General features: G+C 35.0%; 3 protein-coding genes across 9 annotated transcripts in view; 2 read left to right on the forward strand and 1 right to left on the reverse strand.

The window, feature by feature from the left end:
• LOC127508390 (caspase b-like) overlaps positions 1-23141 on the reverse strand; it is a 183592-nt gene that overhangs the window by 146714 nt on the left and 13737 nt on the right. The gene's annotated exons all lie outside the window — the stretch shown is intronic.
• LOC127505116 (NLR family CARD domain-containing protein 3-like) lies at positions 55-13526 on the forward strand. Its single transcript, XM_051880494.1, has 8 exons — positions 55-159; positions 3766-3903; positions 4282-4404; positions 4597-6492; positions 9500-9673; positions 10531-10704; positions 11573-11619; positions 11977-13526. Exons 2-8 carry the CDS (start codon positions 3788-3790, stop codon positions 12528-12530), a joined length of 3084 nt encoding a protein of 1027 aa, XP_051736454.1. The 5' UTR covers positions 55-159; positions 3766-3787; the 3' UTR covers positions 12531-13526.
• LOC127503480 (NACHT, LRR and PYD domains-containing protein 3-like) overlaps positions 20599-23141 on the forward strand; it is a 106515-nt gene continuing 103972 nt past the window's right edge. For 2 of the 7 annotated variants that reach the window (XM_051878113.1, XM_051878199.1), the window contains exon 1: positions 20627-20868. The gene's annotated coding sequence lies outside the window, so the exon portion shown is untranslated. Of the gene's footprint in view, positions 20869-23141 lie in introns of all 7 variants that reach the window. The other 5 variants (XM_051878283.1, XM_051877725.1, XM_051877662.1 and 2 more) reach the window with 5 other exon arrangements.

Here is a 23141-nt window from a genome sequence, read left to right on the forward strand (position 1 = left end):
CCACTAGAGGGAGTTTACTTTTCATAGTGGAGTTATAAGAAAATGAGACACCTAAACCAGGTAGAAACGAAAGTAAAAGAGGAGGAAGAAGAGACGCCATTTCAAGGCTTTAAACCTGTTAACTACTGTATGGCTGTTTAAACAGACGCACATTTTGTGGTAAGTTCAGAACGTATTCTTCATGTAACTATGTAGTGACATAAAAAAATGAGCTGCTTTTTATGCTCTTCTTTACATGGGATTTAAAACACTAATCATTAGCCTATATTTCGAGAATAAATAAACTAACCAATATGGCGGAAACGATTAGGCCTATAAATTACAAATATTTCTAGATCATGCGATGATATGATGTAAACTGTGAGTTTAAAGATATTTCTCTAACAGGACAGTTTTCTACTAATGATGATCACATTATTATTATTATTATTATTATTATTATTATTATGCGTATCACAGTAGAAGCAATATGAACGAGTAGTAGAAACACCAGTAGAAGAGACAGGCGCTGGTCGTCGACGCACCACAAAAATAAGTGTAGTTCAGGTGTGGTAAATTCGACACACCACAACAACAGTTCTAAATACTTAATTTATATAGGATTAGTTCACTTCTGAATGAAAATTTCCTGATAATTTACTCACCCCCATGTCATTCAAGATGTTCATGTCTTTCTTTCTTCAGTCGAAAAGAAATTAAGGATTTTGATGAAAACATTCCAGGATTATTCTCCTTATAGTGGACTTCAATTGGCCCCAAACGGTTGAAGGTCAAAATTACAGTTTCAGTGCAGCTTCAAAGGGCTTCATACGATACCAGACGAGAAATAAGAGTCTTATCTAGGGTCATTTTCTAAAAAAATACAAATGTATATTTTATTTATTTCAAACTGTCCAGATTTCTATTTCCTGCATTCACACACTGCTAAAAATTAAATGAACTGTAGGAAAATGATAGACCTGAGCATAACAAAATACCTGAAAAAGAAATAACTGAACTGCAGTTGTGCTGTATTGAGTGTAACTTGTATGAAGTTCTAATAGGCTACCCTAAATAAAAACAAAAATAGTTCTTAATAGTACTAGATTAGGGTTCTTCAGCTTGTAACATTATTTCATAAAGAACCAAAATTCTGTATAAAACTTTAACAGTGTTATAAAGAACATTTAATGTTTATTTTATTAATGAAATATATATTTTAAATCCCTCTATCTACCTGTTCCTGTAATGCTTCATTGCCTTGGGTTTTACATTAAGACAAAAGACTGCAAGCTGGGTAAATGATGAACATTAACTGAATATTTAAAATGAATAAATGGTAACGCTTTAGATTACAGCCTGGAAAGTACTGCGTAATTACGACGTATTTAAAGCGTAAGTTTCGGTAATTATAGTATACCTATAAAGTAAGTACGTGTAAGTATAGGGGAACAATATGTAAAGTCTTGGGAATAAAGGGGTAACAACCAGGAAAATAACAAATTATTTATACTGTAAGTATTTTAGAACAAAGGGGTACTTATACTATTAGACAACAATCTTACGTTTGGGAGCAATTTAGTGAGAACATACACTACACACCTTTTTGTAATAATACTGTACAAATATAAAGGCTTTTTAAAAACTTACGGGGTAGGCTACATTTCAGTGCATTTATACAGTATTTTGATTTTATAGCAAAAGTGCACTGATTGAGTTGTTTCAAGGCAAGTAGAACTACAATATTGCATTTTTTTTTTTAATACTGGGGAAATATACTCTTGTTTCATGTAGTTACAGGGTAAGTATGATATTGTGGGCTGTAAATTAAAGTGATGCTTGTTACACTCTTGTTTGATGTAGTAGGGTAAGTAGCCTACAATAAAAACACATGTATACACAATCTGATATCACTTGGAAACCTTTATTTGAAAAACAACTTTTCCAAAACAGATTTACAACACTTCTGATTCGTTTCTCTTGCTTGGCTTCCTCCTCCTATTCCTCTTCTAATTTTCCTTTCTTTAAATTCTGTATGTATTAAAAGAAAATACAGTACACCCAGAAATGTCCTCACCATTTACTCATCTTTTAACCTCATGCCATCTGAGATGTATATGACTTTCCTTCTTCAGGTGAACACAAAGGTTTTTAGAAAAATAAACAATCTCTGGGAATGCTTTATAATGCAAGTTCATGTGTTCCTAAAAGTCAAAGCATCAAACGGCAGTACAGTAATAACTACAGTAATCCATACGACCCCAAAGGATGAATCAATGTCTTCTTAAGTGAAACGATAAGTGTTTGTAAGAAAAATACCAAATATTTTAAATGTTTGAACCAATTGTGACCAACTGTCACCTGCGCGTGCATGAGAGGATTGAGAGTTCATGCTTGACGTAACTTGAGGCGTGACATAAGAGAAACTCTTATGAACTGGTAGAATTGGGAACTGAGAACTGGTAAAAGTTGGTTGGAAGTGAAAAGATGAGTAAACCATGAGAACATTTCTGGGTGTAATGTATTTTCTTTTAATAGGCTACATAATACAGAATAGCAAAAGACATGGGATTCCTTCTTAAGATTCATAAGTGGAAACTGGAAAGACTGAAAAAGAAGAAAAGGAACAAGAGGAGGAGGAAGCCAAGCAAGAGAGAGAAAAAAAAAGGACAAAACATGCTACTTTCTGTCAAGACTTTATAATTTGAAATTAAATGTTGATTTTAAAAAATCAATAAGTGTTGTAAACCAGTTTTGAATTAAGTTGTTTTTGTTTCGGAGTCAGTGATATCAGATTGTGTGTGTTTTTATTGCATGAAACAAGCGGGTAACAAGCACCACTTTAATTTATAGCCCGCAATGTCATACTTACCCTGTAACTACATGAAAAAGAGGGTAACAAGCACCACTTTAATTTAGAGCCCGCAGATGTCATACTTACCCTGTAACTATGGAACAAGAGTATATTTCCCCTAGTATAAGTACCCCTTAGTTCTAAAATACTTACAGTATAAATAATTTGTTATTTTCCTGGTTGTTACTCCTTTATTCCCCAGACTTTACATATTTTTTCCCCTATACTTACACATACTTACATTATAGGTACACTATAATTACCGGAAGTTACACTGTAAATACGTTGTAATTACACAGTACTTTCCGGGCTGTAATCTAAAGCTTTACCAAATAAATACTAAACAAAAACAACATAAAATAAATGTAATGAATTCCAATCCTCTATGATGTCTTCACAATCCATTACTCTGTGTGTATTTTGATGTGATTGAGTGTCAGTTTCTTTCCACAGATGATGTTTTTGTCATGTGACAGTGTATGTCTGGGCAAATTTTCTGTGTAATTATATTAAAGGTTTGGGGGAAACATATTGTATTTAACAATAATGTTCACATTTTTTTCCCATGCAATTACTTTACGATGCAATCATCAATAATTAGATCAAACTGAATAGATTCAATATAATATATGCAATATTTCCAGCCAATAGACGATTATTCAAATATAACTGGTCTGATCATCTTAAATGATAACCAATCACACATGATTCTGTTGAGCTTACAATTAAAATAGCCAATCAGAAGCGTTCAGATTAGTTGAAGAACCATACAGGGTTTAACAGGTTCTTTATATGGTAGTGGTGCTATATAGCACCTCAACCACCCCAAAGAACCGCTGAAGAACCTTTTTTTTGTGTGTGTGTGTACAGAATTTAACTCTGTGTTTCCACATAAAAGGTCTGAGATCAGTCTCTCCACACTCTTTTGGCAGATGAGAGTAGGAGAACACTAAAATGAGTCTCCATAATGAGAGAGAAAATGAGGACTCTGCCTCTAAAATGAGTTCTTCATCTCCTGGATCAAGCTGTGAGTCTACGAAGAGTGACCAATCCATGACAACAGATCCCAGGTGATACACTAGCTATTTTAGCATTGAAATATGCTTTTATTCTAAGTGATTTACAGTTCATTCCAGAAGTCTGCAGTGGGTGAGTGGTGATACAATCATAGAGAAGCTCAAAATCACTTTCCTGAACTTTCACTGTCACTGTTCCTCACTGGTGGAATGGCCTTCCTAATTGCAATTTTCAAGAAGTGTCTAAAGCACTTGACTAATTCCTGTTAAACCACTAGCTCTACCTCTTTCTTTCTAGTTGCTTGTCATATTCCCTATAAGTAAATGGCTTTGGATAAAAAGCATCTGCTAAATAATTGTAAATCTATAGTACAGTGAAGTTATACAGTATAGCTAGTGCACTAAAATTCTGTCTTGTTTGTCTTTTGTCAGCATCAGCAGGAGGAATAGACAGAGATCAGGGTCTCCAGAACCTAGCGGTGTGTCTGTGAGGAGTAATATATCAAGGGATCTTCCCCCTGTATTCAGAGATGGACCAGTGACCTCTGATCAATTGTTAGTATAAATAGACTTTTGCTATTTTACACCTCACGTAATACTGACTAAATACAATGAAATAACACTAAATATACTCCAAAATATACAACATGTGCACTGATGCACAGAAAAAATGTGATAAAATCATGCCTAGTAACCTATGTATTTCTGAAAGTCTTGTTGTCTTTTTTGCTGTTTGTTTCTTTTTAGTTTCAGCAAGCGAGAAATACATGAGCCGATCAGATCTGTGCCATCCTTTACATCCCACTATCAGACTCACATCAGGCAGGACAAAACTGAAGCAGTCCTGGAGAAACACACACTGGAGACTGGAGACCCGCAAAGAGTCAAAGACCAGCACAAAACCAGCATGAAGAACAAATATGAAAGATTATTTGAGGGAAACAAACTCCAAGAGAATGAAACCTTCCTGAACCGGATCTACACACAGCTCTACATCATAGAGGGAGAGAGAGAAGGAGTGAATGAAGAACATGAGGTTTTACAGATGGAGAAAACAGCCAGAACACAACACTCACAAGACACTCCAGTTGACTGCAATGACATCTTTAAAGCCTCACCTGAACTAGGATGTGAGGAGAAAGACCAAATCAAGACTGTTCTCACTAAAGGCATCGCTGGAATCGGAAAGACCGTCTCTGTGCAGAAGTTCATTCTGGACTGGGCTGAGGGAAAAGCCAATCAGGATGTAGATTTCATGTTTGTGCTTCCATTTCGAGAGCTGAACTTGATCCGAGATCATCAGTACAGTCTTCATAGACTTCTCCTGGACTTTCATCCTGAACTTCAGGATCTGGACTCAAAGATTTATGAGGAGTGTAAAGTTGTATTCATCTTTGATGGTCTGGATGAAAGCAGAATCACACTGATGTTTTCAGATGCTCAGAAAGTTTCTGATGTGACTGAGACTTCATCAGTGGGTGTGTTGATGTCAAACCTCATGAAAGGAGAGCTGCTTCCCTCTGCTCTCATCTGGATCACCTCCAGACCAGCAGCAGCCAATCAGATCCCCTCCGAATACATCAACCGTCTGACAGATATTCAGGGATTCAGTGAGCCTCAGAAGGAGGAATATTTCAGGAAGAGAATCAGTGACGAGCATCAAGCCAGCAGAATCATCTCACATATCAGAAGAGCTAAAAGCCTCCACATCATGTGCCACATACCCGTCTTCTGCTGGATCTCATCCACTGTGCTTCAAAAGCTTCTAAAAGAAGATCTGAGTGTAGAAATCCCCCAAACTCTGACTGAAATGTACATCCACTTCCTGCTGATTCAGATAAACATGAGGAATCAGAAGTATGAAGAGAGAGATCCAGAGAAACTCCTGCAGTCCAACAGAGAAGTGATTGTGAAACTTGCTGAAGTGGCTTTCAAACAGCTGATGAAGGGCAATGTGATGTTCTATGAGGAGGACCTGAGAGAGAGTGGCATAGACGTCACTGACGCCTCAGTGTATTCTGGGATTTGCACTGAGATCTTTAAGGAGGAATCTGTGATTCATCAGAGGAAAATCTACAGCTTCATTCATCTAAGCATCCAGGAGTTTCTCGCTGCTTTCTATGTGTTTTACTTTCATGTAACTTCAATTATGGAGGGACTGAGGAATTTTGCTTCAATACAAATTTTGCTTAAAGGTGCAGTAGATGAAGCCCTCAAGAGTAAAAATGGACACCTGGATCTGTTCCTGCGGTTCCTGCTGGGAGTCTCACTGGAGTCCAATCAGACACTCTTACAGGATCTACTGACACACACAGAGAACAGCTCAGAGAGCATCAGAGAAACCACACAGTACATTAAAGAAAAGATCAAAGATGGACGTGGACTCTCCACTGAAAGATCCATCAATCTGTTCCTCTGTCTGCTGGAAGTCAAAGATCAGACTCTGTCCAGAGAGATTAAAGAGTTTGTGAAATCAGACAAACACTCAGAGAAGAAACTCTCTCCTGCTCACTGCTCGACAATTGCCTACATGCTTCAGATTTCAGAGGAAGTGCTGGATGAGCTGGATCTCAAGAAATACAACACATCAGATGAGGGGAGAAGAAGACTGATACAAGCTGTGATCAACTGCACAAAAGCCCTGTGAGTGTTTAGTCCATGAGTTACAATGAAGAGTCCTTTCTAAACAGAATTACAGTTTCTGTTGTTGTGTCAAATAATTTATCTGCACTGTAAAAAAAAATATCCTAATTTTATGGAAAATAACGGTGATTTTTTTTACAGTCATTTTCTTTTATTTTAAATTATACTCAAAACTCTGTAAAATTACAAACAATATATATAAATTAACAACTCGACTGTTATTTTAAGTATTATGACATTAATGAAAAATTACAGTGATTCACGTTTTATACATAAAAATGTCTGTATTTTTTATACAGTATTTTTTTCTGTTTTCTTACATATAAATATATGTAAAATTACAAAAATAATCTGTAATTAAACAGTAACAAAACAGTTAAATTATAATAAAACGGTCAAATTACTGGCAGCAGCGGCTGCCAAACAAAGACCATAAAATTAAAGTAAAATATCCTAATTTAAATAAACCGAAAAACACTGTTATATTACAGGTAATTCCTGAATTATTACAATCAATCAAATATCTTAACTTTTTAAAAAAATCATAAAAAAAAAAGGTCAATGACTGGCAGCAGCGGCTGCCAAACAAGAACCATTAAATTAAAGTAAAATATTCTAATTTAAATGTAAGTTCAAAAAAACTTTAACATAAATTTTTCTACAATGTTAAAAAATACTGTTATTTTACAGGTATTTCCTGATTGGATTCAAATGACTGGCAGCAACAGAACATTAAACACTAACAGATCTCTCAAGGGGCCTCATTTATAAAATGTTGCGCAGAAACCATCCTAAATTTGATCTTACGATCACTTCTCAGATGTGCGTACGTGTGATTCATAGAATGAACGTACACACAGAAAACGAGCGTATGCCTCTCTTTCAGATGTGAAATCTATAAATCACAAATGATCTTGAACTTGCACGCAGCTGAATGGTTTCAGTTCTCCACATTGTGAACAACACCTAATTAATGTAATTTACATATAGAAGATCAACAGTCATCGTCCAAATCCTTAGCGAGCTGCAAGAATAGCTTAGATTTCCAAAAACCTGCAGTAATCTGACAATGAAAAGTGTGTACATCTGCTCAGACCCTGACGTGGCTTTAAGCACTTTTCCATGTCAAAGACCGTTTTTTTAAAATGACATCAGTAATCAACATATGAATCTCAACAATGGTGACAATCAACAAAGCTTTTTTGTGACTTTAGTAGCTTGTTTTGTGACATTCAGTGTTGATCTGAATTTTTTTTATTGTCACCATTGTTGAGATTCATACGCTGATTCTTGATGTCTGTGTGAGTCTGTATGATCTTGACAGAATATTTTCTGCATAATAATTTAATAAAATTCTTTATAGTGTCACAGCACTGCCATGTGAAATTACAACAAATACTAAACAATTTAGTCAGAGATCAGACTCTGGTATCAGTGAATCAGACCACTTTATGATGACTATATTACCACTTAAAAAGTGACCAACATCATCTGATCAGAGTTTCTCTTGCTTTTTATTTATTGATTTATTTTTGTTATAACAAACATGTAATGTTAAAGAGTCAAGGGTCAAGAGCCCAACTAAAGCAAACACTGCCCACTAGAATGGTGACTTCAAACTTTATTATTTTATTCAATAAAACATCAACATCTAAACCTCTGTTGATTCTCAAATATAAAGATATAAAGATATAAAATATAAAGATAAAGTCTGGGCTCTAATAAGCAATGATGCTGAGAGCTTGAGAGATTTGTTAGTGTTTAATGTTCTGTTGGGATTTAAAGGGTTTCTGTATCGTGTGTTTTGTGGGTCACCATTGTGCTGAAGAGTAGAGCCTGTGCTTCAGTCCAGGATGAGCCCAAAAACATTGGTGTTATGCTGTGTGTTGCTTTATTTCAGAGGCAGTAACATGTAGTTATTTCTGATTAAATGCAAGAGATTTTGTTTTAAGGGTGAAGGTGTTTTATTGTAATAATTAATGTAATACCTGTAAAATAACAATGTTTCTCTGTAAAAAAAAAGTTTAATGAAAATTTCTATTCAAGTTTTTTGCACTTTATTTAAATTAGAATATTTTACTTTAATTTTAAGGTTTTTGTTTGGCAGCCGTAGTTGACAGTCATTGACCATTTTTTTTTACGATTTCTTTTTTTACACAGTGGCGTATAATTTGCTTAGTTTTAGAATACATGTTAGCTAAAATTAATGTTCTATTGATGTTTTTGAATGCCAGTTGTAGAAAGGATTTAAGAATTTAATTATGGTTCAATTCAATTCACATTTATTTGTATAACGCTTTTTACAATACATTGTTTCAAAGCAGCTTTACAGAAAATGCATGTGAACATTACAATTTGGAGTGATCTGTTATCAGAGGTGACTCTGTGCAATTTTGTAATTTCAGAAAAAATTTTAATTTTAGAAATTAACATATACAAATCACGCATTTAGTTAATCTATTAATTTAAATAATGTATTATTAAGGCAGAAACAATGAGCTCATTGAAGTAATTAATACATGTAAACAAAAGAGATGCATCTTTAATCTAGATTTAAACTGGGAGATTGAGTCTGAACCCCCAAAAGTTATCAGGCAGGCTATTCCAGAGTTAAGGAGTCAAATGTGTAAATGCTCTCCCTCCTTTAGTGGACTTAGATATCCTAGGTACAACCAGAAGTCCAGAGTTTTGTGATCTTAAAGAGCATGATGGATTGTAGGGCGATAGAATATTGATTAAATACACAGGAGCTAAACCATTTAGGGCCTTATTGGTCAGTAGCAATACTTTATAATTGATACTAATTGGACTATTTTGTAGCTTGTTTATTGAGGATGCAGAACAACCAGTAATGCATTACAGTAGTCTAGTCTAGAGATCATGAATGCAATAACTTTTCTGCATTAGAAACTTTTAACATGTTCTGTAGCTTAGTGATGTTTCTGAGATGGACGAATGTTGTTTTTGGAACATTTTGTAACATATTGTGTGTTTCTGTCTCTTTCAGTTTTGCTGGCTGTAATCCTTCAGATCAGCATTTTGAAATTGTTGCATCAGCTCTTCAAACCCCTAACGGTTTCCTTAGAGAGCTGGACCTGAGTAACAATGACCTGCAGGATTCAGGAGTAAAACTGCTCTCTGATGGACTGAAGAGTCTAAACTGTCAGCTGGAGGTACTGAGGTGTGTAAGATTTTTGTGTAACTTTTTAATTAAATGGCTTAAAACATTTTTTTTTCTGAATGTCTAGACTTAAAACATGCTCATTCATTTCTCTAATACAGCTTTCACCAGCTTTCATCATTTTTATGTGTGTTTATTTGTAGCATAACCTGCGGTCTTAACTTCATAATGTTCAGACCCTTTTGACCCTTGGTAGCCTACATTAGGAGATCTTACAGTATATGATTTTAATTCTTAATTTAGTAAAATAAGTGCTTGGGTAATCTTCCATCATTCATTACATTCATAATAAATACTCTGCTGCAAAAACTACCCATGAGAACAACTCTCTGAAACATAATTAATGGTAACACTTTATTTTGATGGTCCCTTTTGAACAAACTTTACAACTACATGTCTACTACCTCTCAATAGAGTATTAGTATACTGTTTACTTAATATCTGCTAACTCTTTATTGTGATGGTCCTCCAACAGACATTCTATGGACTATAAGCAACTTTGCAACTACATGTCAATTTATTCTAACCCTAATCATACCAGTCTACTGATACTCTACTAACACTCTAATGAGCATTAGTAGACATGTAGGTTCAACGTTACTTATAATCAACAAAATGTGTTAAAGGGACCATCAAAATAAAATGAAACCTAATTAATAACCAACACTGTTGTAATAGCTGATAGAAATCATAGGCATTAACAGGGACATTAGACCAGGTACATTAATGGATTGACAGAGTAGTTTTCCTAATTTTAGCACTGTCACTTCTTAATGTCTTATTTAATCTTCTGTTTTGTAGATTATCTCTCTCTCTCTCTCTCTCTCTGTGTGTGTGTGTTATGTATCCATCTATAGGTTGTCAGGCTGTATGGTGACAGAGGAAGGCTGTGGTTATCTGTCTTCAGCTCTGAGTTCAAACCCCTCACACCTGAGAGAGCTGGATCTGAGCTACAATCACCCAGGACAATCAGGAGTCCAGCTGCTCAACGACAGACTGAATGATCCAAACTGCTCACTGCAGCTACTCAAGTATGAGGGAATATGTGGGAGAATAGTTTCTTTGCCAAAGCCATATCTATTTTAAATACTGCAATAACTTAAACAGAACATCATGTGCAATGTTGAATATGAGTCGTGTAACTGTCTGCTCAATGTGAGATTAACCTTTTTTATGCCAAAGCAATATCTGTTTTAAATACCACAATAACTTACATTCAACATTGCACATGATGTTCAGTTTGAATCATGTCTGCTGAATGTGAGATGTCTTGTGTATGGTATGGTGTGTTTTATTTTATTTCCTATTATTTATTAGATTTATTTTATTTTAGTTTTTTTTTTTTTTATTATTAGCTCTCAAAGGATTGCATTTCAATTTCGTTGTACTTGTATAATGACAATAAGGACATTCAATTCAATTTAAATCAATTTTGGTTTTAAAATTGCACCAGTTCACCCAGGTACACTTGCACACTGTTTTTAAGGTAGTTTACAGGGGGTTGCGAAAGTTCTGTTGGATTTAGTCTGTCTCATTTTTTCTCTCTTGTGTGGAACAACAGAACAAGCCTTCAGGTCACTCTGATCTGGATGTTTCGGCTTCTGTTTATTTTATTAACCTAGTATCTGTGTATGAATTTGTGTACTTGCTTAATTAGTTTCTGGTTTAAAACTATCTCTTGGTTGAAATAATGAAATAATGTTTTGAGAGTTTTGCTTTTTAAACTGTTAAAAACAATTTATTTTTTGTTTAGTCACTTGGTCTTGAATTTACCCTAACTAAGTTGGGGTTGCTGTTGGTTTTTTGAGCTGATGTGTCTTTGGTGCTCTGTAGCTATTAGTTTATTAGACTTTTAATAATCAATCATTTATCATGGCTTCTATCATGGTCTCTTTCTAGTGTGGATAATGGAGAACATTTAAGAATCACACCAGGACTGAGAAAATGTAGGTCTTTTCTCTGACATACACACAAGTTTGTTTGACTATATTATTAAGTATGTTGCATAGATTTCCAGGTTAATGATATTTTTATAGCCTAACTCAACTCAACCCCTACCCCTAAACCTACCCATCACAGAAACGTACAAGACACTAGATTTAAATAAAAACATGTTCTGGCCAATTTATACCTAGTGCACCTTATAACTAGTGAGGACCAGTAAAATGTCCTCACTAGTTGATTGTCATAATATTTCACTATAAGTGAGGACATTTGGCCCTCACAAGTACAGTATAGTTATACAAGTATACACACACACAGCTCTAAAACTGTCCTTTGTGTATCTCTCTTGTTGTTTTCAGATGCCGGTAATCTCACACTGGATCCAAACACCATAAACACTCAACTCATTTTGTCTGATGAGAAGAGGAAGATTATACATGTGACAGAGCCGCAGTCATATCCTGATCATCCAGAGAGATTTGATAGCTGTGAGCAGGTTTTGTGTGAAGAGAGTCTGACTGGACGCTGTTACTGGGAGGCTGAATGGAGCGGGAAGGGTGCTGAAATAGTAGTGTCATATAAAGGCATCAGGAGGAAAGGAGTGAGTGATTGCTGGTTTGGATACAATGACAAATCCTGGAGTCTATACTGTTGTGCTAATGAATTCACTATCTGGCACAATAATGTGAGCAATAATATAGCCTTCCCTTTATCCTCTAATAGAGTAGGAGTGTATCTTGACTGGTTGTCCGGCACTCTGTCCTTCTACAGCGTCTCTGACACACACACACTCACACACTTACACACATTCAACACCACATTCACTGAACCCCTCTATGCTGGATTTGCAGTTTATCCTGAATCTTCAGCATCTCTGTGTCAGATTAAACAACATAATGTGAAAAACAACTGAGACGTCACAAACAAGCTGTCACTTTTCCAAGCAGTCACATTTTTTCCCCTCTAATTTTTAAATTAAACAACCAATGCAGTGGTTTTCAATCCTGGTCCTGGAGACCCACCAGTCTGCACATTTTCTGTGTTTAACACACCTGTTTCAGATGATCAGCTTGTTAGGTGATAGTTTCATTAACTGAACTGAGTGTGTCAGTTAAGAGAGACATACAAAATGTGCGAGAGGTGGGTCTAGGATCAGGATTAAAAACCACTTAATTTAAAATTAGAAATGAAAGTTATGTTGCTTTAGCTTATAGGTCATCTACATGCTAGTGTACATCTAAATGTTGACTAAAAATATCTGAGGAAATCATATTCTTAGATTTGTTTTGTTGCTACATCGACAACTTATGTTACTGTTTATATTTTTATTTTCCCATGTTTTGTATTGGTTTTGTAAAAACATTTAGTTAGGTAACCTAAAAATGTGCTTTCTTGTGCTAACATCTTTTATTCAAGTGAAAATAAATGATCAGTTACAGGTTTTATTCCAGTGAAAATATTTTCCAATTGATGAATATTTCTGACTTCATTAGGTAGCTGCATTGAAAGTAACAGGTGATATTGTCTCTTTAATTTAACAGCTGCACAATTTAGCACTGGGTTAATGGATTCATACGTTGATTCTTGATGTCTTGATGTCATAACTTTTAAGAAATCATTAGAATTATACTGAACATGCTGGATCTTCTGCTGTAGAATCACAGTGCTGCTGTAATCAATAAGGTAAATTTAACTCAGAGATTGGGCTCTAAATGCAACGTGATCTCATGACACGTACATTTACTTTTTCGTACACACAAAATTGTACAATATTGATGTATTTATAGCACTAAAACCTAAAATATTTACGTATTGACAGCAATAAAATGTAATTTATTTACGTATCTAAGTGTGAATGTGTATGAATTACATTAATTGTATTATTATTAAAATCATGCCATTGCTTTAATTCTGTTGTATTCAATTGTCACATCAATACATGTTTTTAGTCGCATTTATTAAATGCAGTTTATTCATCTACTTAATATGAAAAAAAATTATCTGTCTCAGAGGATTACATAATGTTAAACAAGTCTACACTTTAAAACCTTAAAATGTATAACATTCCTGTAATTGTTTAACCATTTTGTAATATTTAGTTTGCTGTGAGACACAAAAGGCGTTTTCTCCTATGCAGTGACTATAGTTATGGGTAGGTTTAGGGGTAAGTGTAGGATTAGAGGCTCAAAATATTGTTTTAAGGTTATATTTTAACTAAAATAGTCATTTTCCTACACATTTAAGCTTTATTCTTTTAATATTCTGTTTAAAATGGGTATGTTTAGGTTTGGAGTGGGGTTTAGGGATTTTACATTTATCCATAACATTACAAAAGGGAAATTGTATATATCCTTATGACATGAAAGATTCATAAATATTTTACATTTTTTTTCACTGTAAAAACGTAATAATACTATGTTTAAATGCTGCCAATATGTACGTTTCAGTACCTATCCAAACGTACAAAAACATTGTGTCTTTGAAAGTTACGTATTAATACTGTAGCAAATTAGATCAAAAGGAAAATATGAATAATTAATCATAACTCGTTATAATCAATTATAAATATTTGGATCAGTTAATCAAATTAACTTCATGTAGCTGAATTAATATTACAATCAATCTGTTAGGCCAGCGAACACTCAGTATTGATCTTCTATCAATTGACATTGGTTCATAAGCAGATCAGAATCATCTCGCAAGAATGTGCATAAAAGTTTTATTTAACTAAATCAAAGTGGAAGTGAAAGAAACTGTAGCATAACAGAGGAATGGAGCTATGAAAAGAGTCATTTAACAAGCTAAAAGAACAATCAATTTCTCACTGTAAAGCACCTTTGTAAACAAAGGGGTTCACAACTGTCAGCAAATAGACAGGGAACACAGAGGTAAGTGATGTAAACAACAGCAGGTTTATTGAAAGCAGACGAATGATCAACACAGCAGAGAAAGCAGTCCAGGTAAGTGGGTTTGGAATAGGAAAGGCTTGGTACAGCTTATCTGTTACTGATACAGTCCTTGTGTCCTGTCCAGGTGATCCAGCAATCAAAGAGTTAAGAAGTAACGGAGAGCATGGACTGAGGAGAGCCAGGACGGTATGGGAACCACAGGTGAGTAGCACAGGTAAGACGATCCAGGAACACAACAAGGTATGGTTGAGACCAGACAGTGAGTGAACGGGTGGATTGCAGTATATATGGGGCTGGAGCTGATTGCTGACAGGTGGAGGGAACCAGTAGTCAGGTGATTGTGATCTGGTGAATGTGGTGATTGATGATAGTGGTGACTGGATGGGTGACTGAGTTGACTCCCTGACAACAACTTAATACTAAATCGTGTTCAAATGTACAATACTGATACTTGCAAATGCCTTAGCTATTAAAAAGTGTCCGGATATGGAGTCTCGGGAGAAATTCTTGATGGTTAGGTCCGATGGTGCTGAAGTTGTAATCAATATCTTCTGCATCGAATGAAGAAATGACAACGAACTTGCATTGTTAATTTGACTCTATGTTCGTGGAAGTTGCGCATGGCTTGAAGTGAATGAGGCCTGGCACCTTTGAGTTTTGGCTTGACCAATGAGAAATGTGCAATTCTCAAGCGGGAAAGTTCCTTTGTTTGAAAGTGAACTCATTTGCATTAGGGGAGTAAACTTGGTGTTTGTTTCCATTTATACTCTTATAAATATAACAAATACACACTGCATTCCATGAGAAGGTGAAGTCCACTAAAGTGTGAGTCATTAAACAAGGAGTATTTTGATATGAGACACCACCTAGATGGGCTACATTATCTAGTAGTTCTATCATCAAGCATGCATAACACTATACAATATACAAAAGAACAATATACAAACAGTAATAATACACAAAATGTACCGGGGAAATGCATGTTCATTAATTTAATAATTTGTAAATAATGGCTAATATGCCCTACTATATGTTAAGTTATTCATTAATTACTATTGTGTCCATGCTTAACTAATGCATAATTGTGAACAAGTAAATCATTAATTACTAGTTTATTTATGCTTAGCTAATGCATAATTCAGGACCCTTAAAATGTAAAGTTAATCTTTAATTACTAGTGTGTTCATTCTTAACTAATGCTTAATTGTGAACAAGTTAATCATTAATTAATGATTAAAGGTACAGTATGTTTTTTTTTTCGCCACTAGGGGTCGCTAACCTCTTCAAAACAATAACAAAGGCATAGATTGATGACGCAGTGAATGAGTGTGGACTCATGGAACTTGTTGTCATTTCGATGGATCTAATAATGTTCATGGGGAAATAATGTTTATGGATGAGTGAATGCATTCATGTTTTTAACATGACTGTGGTGTAAAGCAGGGCGTGGCCAAAGAATCACGGTTGCAGTTGCTAATGAGAGACAGATATCAGTGCCACACAAGAGTCCCAGGGGATATAAAGGAATGAGGACATTTAATTCTGCCAAACTGCTCGCAAGAGCTGAAATACTACTAACATAGCACGAGATCTAAAGACACCTGCTATAACATCAAACTGATGCGACTGAATTACATTGTGATTGTCATGATCAGAAAGTGAATAAACAATGACTAAATTTTCAGTTTTGGGTGAACTTTAGCTTTAAACCAACTCACATCTCAAATTTCTGAATTGTCTTAACTTTTGCTACATATGATCTAACAGGAGTAACTTATGTTATAGACGTTATGTCACTGATCCTACAAATTCTGTCAAACTTAGGTTCACAGATTGTCCAAAATATGACCTCAGACAGCTCTGCAAACTACATCAGGAGTATGATCAAAGATGTCACCACCGAACAACACAGATACGTCGTAAGGACTATATGTGAGGACCATGGGACATCTCACCTGTCAGTCATCGCAGAAGATGGGAGTGCAGTGGCAGTCACCAGCAGTATCAATGACTAGTAAGAGAAATATAAAGAGAAAAAGAGAGCAGTTTTTCTTAATCATGGTCTGATCTAACACATCAGAGGAAACAAATACCTCATGCACCTTTATATGGTGAGATTACTGCATGAACTACATTTGAATGTTTTGTAAGTTCTACACTTCTAAGTTCATGCTCCTGTTCTTATTTTTCGACAAGCAAGAAAGTCAGAGGCAGCTGTTAAGTCTGTCGATGTCCTCTGACCTGAGGAAGGCAAGTCAGTAGATTTGTAGACTCCAGGTGGGTTAATAAAGGCCTTCTGTAGAGAAGCGATGGGTTTCCGTAAGAAAAATATCCATATTTAAAACTTTATAATCTAACTAGTTTCTGCAAGACGACCGTACACATACTGTACAAGTCAACTTGTGGCAAAAGAGTAAAACACGCCCCCCGTTCTCTACAATTATAAATCTTTGGAGAGCCATTTTAAATATATCTCCAAATGTGTTAGTCTGAAAGAAGATAGTCATATAGACCTAGGATGGCTTTAGGGTGAGTAAATCATGGGATAATTTTCATTTTTGGTTGAACTATCCCTTTAACACTTAAGCTACTATTAACTAATATAAAAACAAACTTAACTAACCAGTAAGTAATATCGAAATTAGGACTAAGATAGTTCCTTATTAGGTAATCAATAATTACTGAATGAGTTTGGCATCATTAAGAACTAATAGGTAATTTTGACAAATTTGACAAAATGTTGTATTACTCATTAGTCCTGCATTACTTCCTGCATAGTTACTTATTATTGACGGACCATTATTCTAAAGTGTTACCTTAGATTTTTATATAAAATAGATTTTAAAAACAAGATGTTAATGTACTATTGGTGTCCATATTTATGAAGCTCTGTTGCTTTGCTGTTGTTTCAGTGTTGTTGTCTGGATTTTTTTGTGTTCTCACAGCTTTGGATCTAAAGTGATGTCACGCTCAACAGGTATTTTATTTAACAATCAAATGGATGATTTCTTTGACTCTGAGGTGATAAATGGAGTTAGCAAAAACAACTTAACTGAACCAGGTAAAAAAAATAAAATAAAAAACTTGCATGACATGATATTAACTCTTTCCCCGCCACTGACAGACTTTTCCAGCAATCTATGTTTTCAATTTTTAAAAGAGTACAGAATCTCTGGGGCAAAACACAGGCAAAGAAGCAGAAATAAGTGCTAGAAGCATTGCTTAAGCACATGTAAAATAATGTGATCAGATATTAAACAGGGTATAAATCAAAACGTTATTGAATAAAATGTCGACCCATGAAGAGGAAACGACTGGAAGCTTTGGGGGTGTTGATGGACTCGATCTACTTCCATCTATGTTTTGACAAACGTCTTTGACAAAAACACAATTTTCTCAGCTTTTTGTTCAAAATGTAGCTTTTTTATACATTAAAATTATCCACATTCAAGTGTTGAAAATTTTTTTTATTTTTAAGCAGGGTCTGTTTTTTCTTTGACATATTGCATGTTCAGATATTCATACAACAAAATATTCTGGGGGCCATGAAACTTTTGTGAAAATGATCAAAAATTGTCAAAAAAATTTAGAAAAAAAAAAAAGAAGAAAAGAAAACACTGGTGGGGAAAGAGTTAAGTACAAGAAAAAAAACACCTATTTAAATGTAAATGTTCACATGTAAAATACTATTTGTTTTGACAAGGTAAAAGGCCACTTTCATCAAAGTGTCCTACAATAATATTGGACAAACAGCAGAAAAGTCAAAATGGTGGTTGGAGGTGCAGGAGGGACAAATATCACCACATCAGTTGCTCAGGTAACAATTAAAGCATTGCTCAACTTTACATTACATCACATAACAGAAAGCAATATCAATACACTGACATTTGTTTATTCTGAATTACTATTCTGAACCTGAAAAACATTTGTTTATTCTGAATATGGCTAAGGTTATGTGTTTTAATAAATAAACCATAGGTTTGTGATATTTAAATCTATTTGTCTTTTGTCTAAAAACATTTTCCCCTCTCTTGTCTCCCTCATCTCAGGTGATCCTGAACTATCTGTACTTTGACTATGACCTGCAGAAATCTGTTAATGAACCCAGAGTTCAGATCACGCTGAATGTGACAAATATAGAAGATGACTTTGATAAGGTATGATCCTTACACTTGACAACAAAAGTTTGTCATCTAAAGTAGATTCACAAAGTCACAAGAGTGATAATTATACTAATTTTCTCTCTGTGTTGTATTTATCTGTGCAGAGTGTAATTCATGGCTTGAAGCAGAAGAATCATAATATAATTCAAAATACATATTATACTTCAAAAACATTATCAGTGGTCCAGGCGGTTGTACGAGAGGGGGTCTAGTGAAAGATCCAGACTTGTTTGCTGGGATGCTTTATGGGTGCCAATAAAACTTAAGCAGGCAACATGCAAAAAGCTATTCATACCATGGTTTCAGCCATCCTGCATTACAATATCCCACAGCTCCTAAAAATGCAGCACATTTTATCAGTAGTATTCCAGTTTGTCCATTTTTTTTATTTAGCTTATCTGTTGCTATCACTTGCATTTTGAATCTGCTAAAAAAAACTTCTCAATGTACACTCACAAAAAAAAAAAAAAAAATATATATATATATATATATTTTTTTTTTTTTACTGTTGAAAGCTTTACTGAAAAGAGTTTGATAGTTGCACTGTAAATGTTTGTTTGAAAATTAAGTATCCTGTCAGCTTTAACCTACCTGATAAGTGTTGTTCTGTCAATGTAACATTGGTGAGTAAATGCAGAAATCAATGAACACAATGCAGTATGTCCTTTTGTGCACACTATAGATGATTTGAGCAACAGTAATTATGTTAATGTTAATTAAGGTAGACGTTATTTAATCAGTCAATCCCTCGATTGTCTGATGGTTAAAAGCTTCTGGCAACATTAAAGGATTAGTTCATTTCAAATGAAAACTACCCCAAGCTTTACTCACCCTCAAGCCATTCTAGGTGTATATGACTTTCTTCTTTCTAATGAACACAGTCAGAGAAATATTAATAAATATCCTGACGCATCCGAGCTTTATAATGGCAGTGAACGGGATCAAGGAGTATGAGCTGAAGAAAGTGCATCCATCCACATCCATCCATCATGCTTTTTGAACTGCAAGACTTTTACTCTTTCTTCATGAATATGGAAGGCGGTGAATACATGAATGCGCTCTTGCATAATTTGTTATTAAAATAATGGCATAGAAATTAAATGATCCATTAAAGGATTAGTTCACTTTCAAATTAAAATTACCCCAAGCTTTAGTCACCCTCAAGCCATCCTAGGTGTATCTGTATATGATTTTCTTCTTTCTGATGAACATAATCTGAGAAAAATGAATAAATATCCTGACTTTCATTTGAAAGTGAACTAATCCTTTAAGAAGAGAAGTTGTGTCTGAAAGTTCCCCATGCCGCCCTACAGGCATCTGCCTATTGCCTGCCAGGATCTGCCGCACTGGCTGGGTGTAAGAAATGCTTGAGGGGACTTTATGTAAAAGGAATTTAAAATTTTATTTTAAATTAATCAATTTATCACTAAATAAAAGTTTACACATAGGCCTACTTATGTAAATAAATGTAATATATTTTACCATGCGTTCATGTAATACATGCAGGCTATATAATACATCCATAGGCCTATATGTTTTTAAATACGTTTTATTTATAAAGCACATTTAAAATAACCTCGGTTGACCAAAGTGCTGTACAAAATTACCTATGTCCATCACCAAAAATAAAACAGACATTCACAAGAAGTTAAAAGCACAAGAGTACAAATAGGTTTTCAAAAGACTTTTAAACTCACTGTGCTCGCTCTTTTGATAAAGACAATTTAAATAAAATGTATTATTTAGTTAATATAAATTGTCATACTTGAAGCTGAACTAAGTGATACATGTCTGTTGCAATGTTAAATGTAGGTGTAGGTACTTTTACAATGTGTCTTTTAAACACATTCGTGATAGTTGCATTGTAACTGTCACGTCTCGCGCACTTCCAGTGCCCACGTTTACTTTATTCAAACTAACTGCGCAGTAACAGTGGCTAAATTTCCCTCTCCACTTCCGATGAAGTGATGCGAGTTCGAACTGAACGCGTACGCTCCGTTCGAATTGGAATCTCATTTAAGATGGCGGAATACCCTTTGAAGTTCACTTTGAAGAGCACTGACGGTCGAATGGAACACACCTCAAGTCACCTTATGTGACCAGAAAACAAAAGTAAAAGAAAACACGGAAGAGACGCCAGTCCGGAGATGCAGTGTATTTAACTCCGTTATATGCTGTGGTAAGTTAAGAAGTTATTATTTGTTACAGTGCAAGCGATAAATACGTTGCAGGGATTTCAAACAGGACGATATTTGCTTAACTTTGTTTTTAAAAGTGCGGGACAGGAGTTTGAGTTTAATTTATCGACAGAATTTTATATTCTTGTGATAGTTTCATACTACAATATGTTATAAGTAGCTACTATCCAGCAAAACATTCAGGAACCTTTATGGAACGTTCGCTAAGTAATTTTAACGTCCCATTTATAGATCGCAGTGAGCAGTCTGATAAAATTTGAACTACTCAAGGAACATATACACAACGACTATCGGGAAACAAAATACTTTTAATTTCATAAACAACTGCTCTTACAGTGTGTCTGTGTGTGTGTCTGTCCCTGCGTTCCATTCAGAAGGGATCATCCCTATGCCCTAATCCCTTTTAAGGGTTTTACCCTCCGGAGTGAGAGCTTCGAAGGTATGAAGGGTGTAGGGGTCAAAAAAACTCTACTTTTTTTTTGGAACTCACTTCTGCGTCATCTTAACGAGACAATCAAGGAGGAGTAGATTGTGCAAGCTGCGCCTTTTGTTTAACGCTAGTTTATTTATTTATTTTTGGTTTATCGCACCATATTGTATATTGTGTCTATGTATTTGAAACATTTGAATGGACTGATAAAGTGAGCTGTAAAGTATTTTTGTTGAAGTACAATGTCGTTTTGACCATAATAATGTACCAAATCTAACTCGTATAAATATTACAGTAGTATAGAAAAATACTATACATACATTTATAGGTAAAATCGAGCTCCGAGCTTCCTGTATCCATTCTGTGATGACAAACAACTTCCCTGTGCAAAGGATCATGGGGGCCCGAAGTGTCCATCAGTTTACCCTTCGAAATCCTTCATTCCGAAGGGCCCTTTGAAGAGCCCCGTTTTGAGCACAACGGTTTGGAACCAACCTTCAATATGGCGGCCATGAGTGTCTGTGTGTGCACGTGCGTGAACAGGTTTATACCCACAAGGACAGTAAAACCTGAAATCACCTACATTATGGGACCAGCCAGCAGTCCCCATGGGGGAAATGGATTAATAAACATACTAAATGATTTTATTTGATTTTATTTATTTATTTATTATTTTTTTTATTGTTTTTGGGTAAGTTGGGTAGGGTAGGTTTAGGGGTAGGGTTAGTGTTGGAGGACAGAATATATAAAAACCATTACGTCTACGGAGAGTCCCTACAAGGATAGTGAACCAGGTGTGTGTGTGTGTGTGTGTGTGTGTGTGTGTGTGTGTGTGTGTGGAGAGCGTCCAGTTCCCAGCTGCAACCCCTTACTCCTCCACATCTGAAACAAATTAACAAAATTAAAACCTTGGTTTTTATCTGAATCACAGCTCATTTTTTTTGTATCATTTAAATAGGCTATGAAGATAATTGTGCCATGTAGTAGGCCTAGTGATTTGATGCCCTGTTTGCATCTACACACACAAGCACAGCATCATAGTGATTTATAAATTCGACATTCTATATTAAATTATGTATGTAATAGTACGTTATATTATCGCCAAAGTGATTTCTGAATTACTGAGATCGATCGTGAATCCCCTAGTCTTGACTTGCAGTGCAACTTACAACTTTGCCTCGATATTGCGAACAATATTGTAATTTTGTCCACTATAGGGAGCCATAAAATGCAAAATCCTTTTAGGTCTAATAGTTTGGCATCAGTTGCAAAGGGTTGAATAGATTCACATGCAGTACATTAGGCTACTGATTACAGATTATATGTAATTATAATCTTACTGCTGTTAAATTTACCTGAAAAACGTAAAGACTGTATTTATTTGTCCTGTTACTTGTTTCTTTGTTGTTGTTTAACTGTTTATTGTCTAAAATAAATACTTGAGAAATTACTTAGATTAGATTAGATTATTTTCCTATAATATTGAATTTCAAATTGTAACAATAACAACTTTTTCTCTAGCAAAAAATATCTATTTTGTGATATATAAGATGATGTAATATTTCACCTGGTTATTTTGTGGGGTTTTTTAAGGGTCACATCAATAATTTCCTCCACACTGCATGTGGTGTGGGTACACCTTACTGCAGGCGCCTTGAAATAACAGACCACAGAGTTTAGAAAGATGTAGAAAGTACAAAGCTAAACATTTCAAAATAAACCATTACTGCTAAGAATATTTACATTGTTGGCTGCCATCTTTTGTTTCTTTGATAGATCTAGCCCAGATTTTGTATTGCCTCACGTTCGTTGGATGTTATACTT

Source organism: Ctenopharyngodon idella, chromosome 1 (assembly GCF_019924925.1).
Source record: "Ctenopharyngodon idella isolate HZGC_01 chromosome 1, HZGC01, whole genome shotgun sequence".
Taxonomy (NCBI): domain Eukaryota; kingdom Metazoa; phylum Chordata; class Actinopteri; order Cypriniformes; family Xenocyprididae; genus Ctenopharyngodon; species Ctenopharyngodon idella.

What these genes read in the sequence shown, in the direction of transcription:
- LOC127505116 (XM_051880494.1), top strand. Translation starts at nt 3,788, where the DNA reads ATGAGTCTCCATAATGAGAGAGAAAATGAGGACTCTGCCTCTAAAATG. An exon ending in TGTCAGCTGGAGGTACTGAG is followed by an intron (nt 9,674 to 10,530) that starts GTGTGTAAGATT and finishes ATCCATCTATAG; the next exon opens with GTTGTCAGGCTGTATGGTGA. An exon ending in TGCTCACTGCAGCTACTCAA is followed by an intron (nt 10,705 to 11,572) that starts GTATGAGGGAAT and finishes GTCTCTTTCTAG; the next exon opens with TGTGGATAATGGAGAACATT.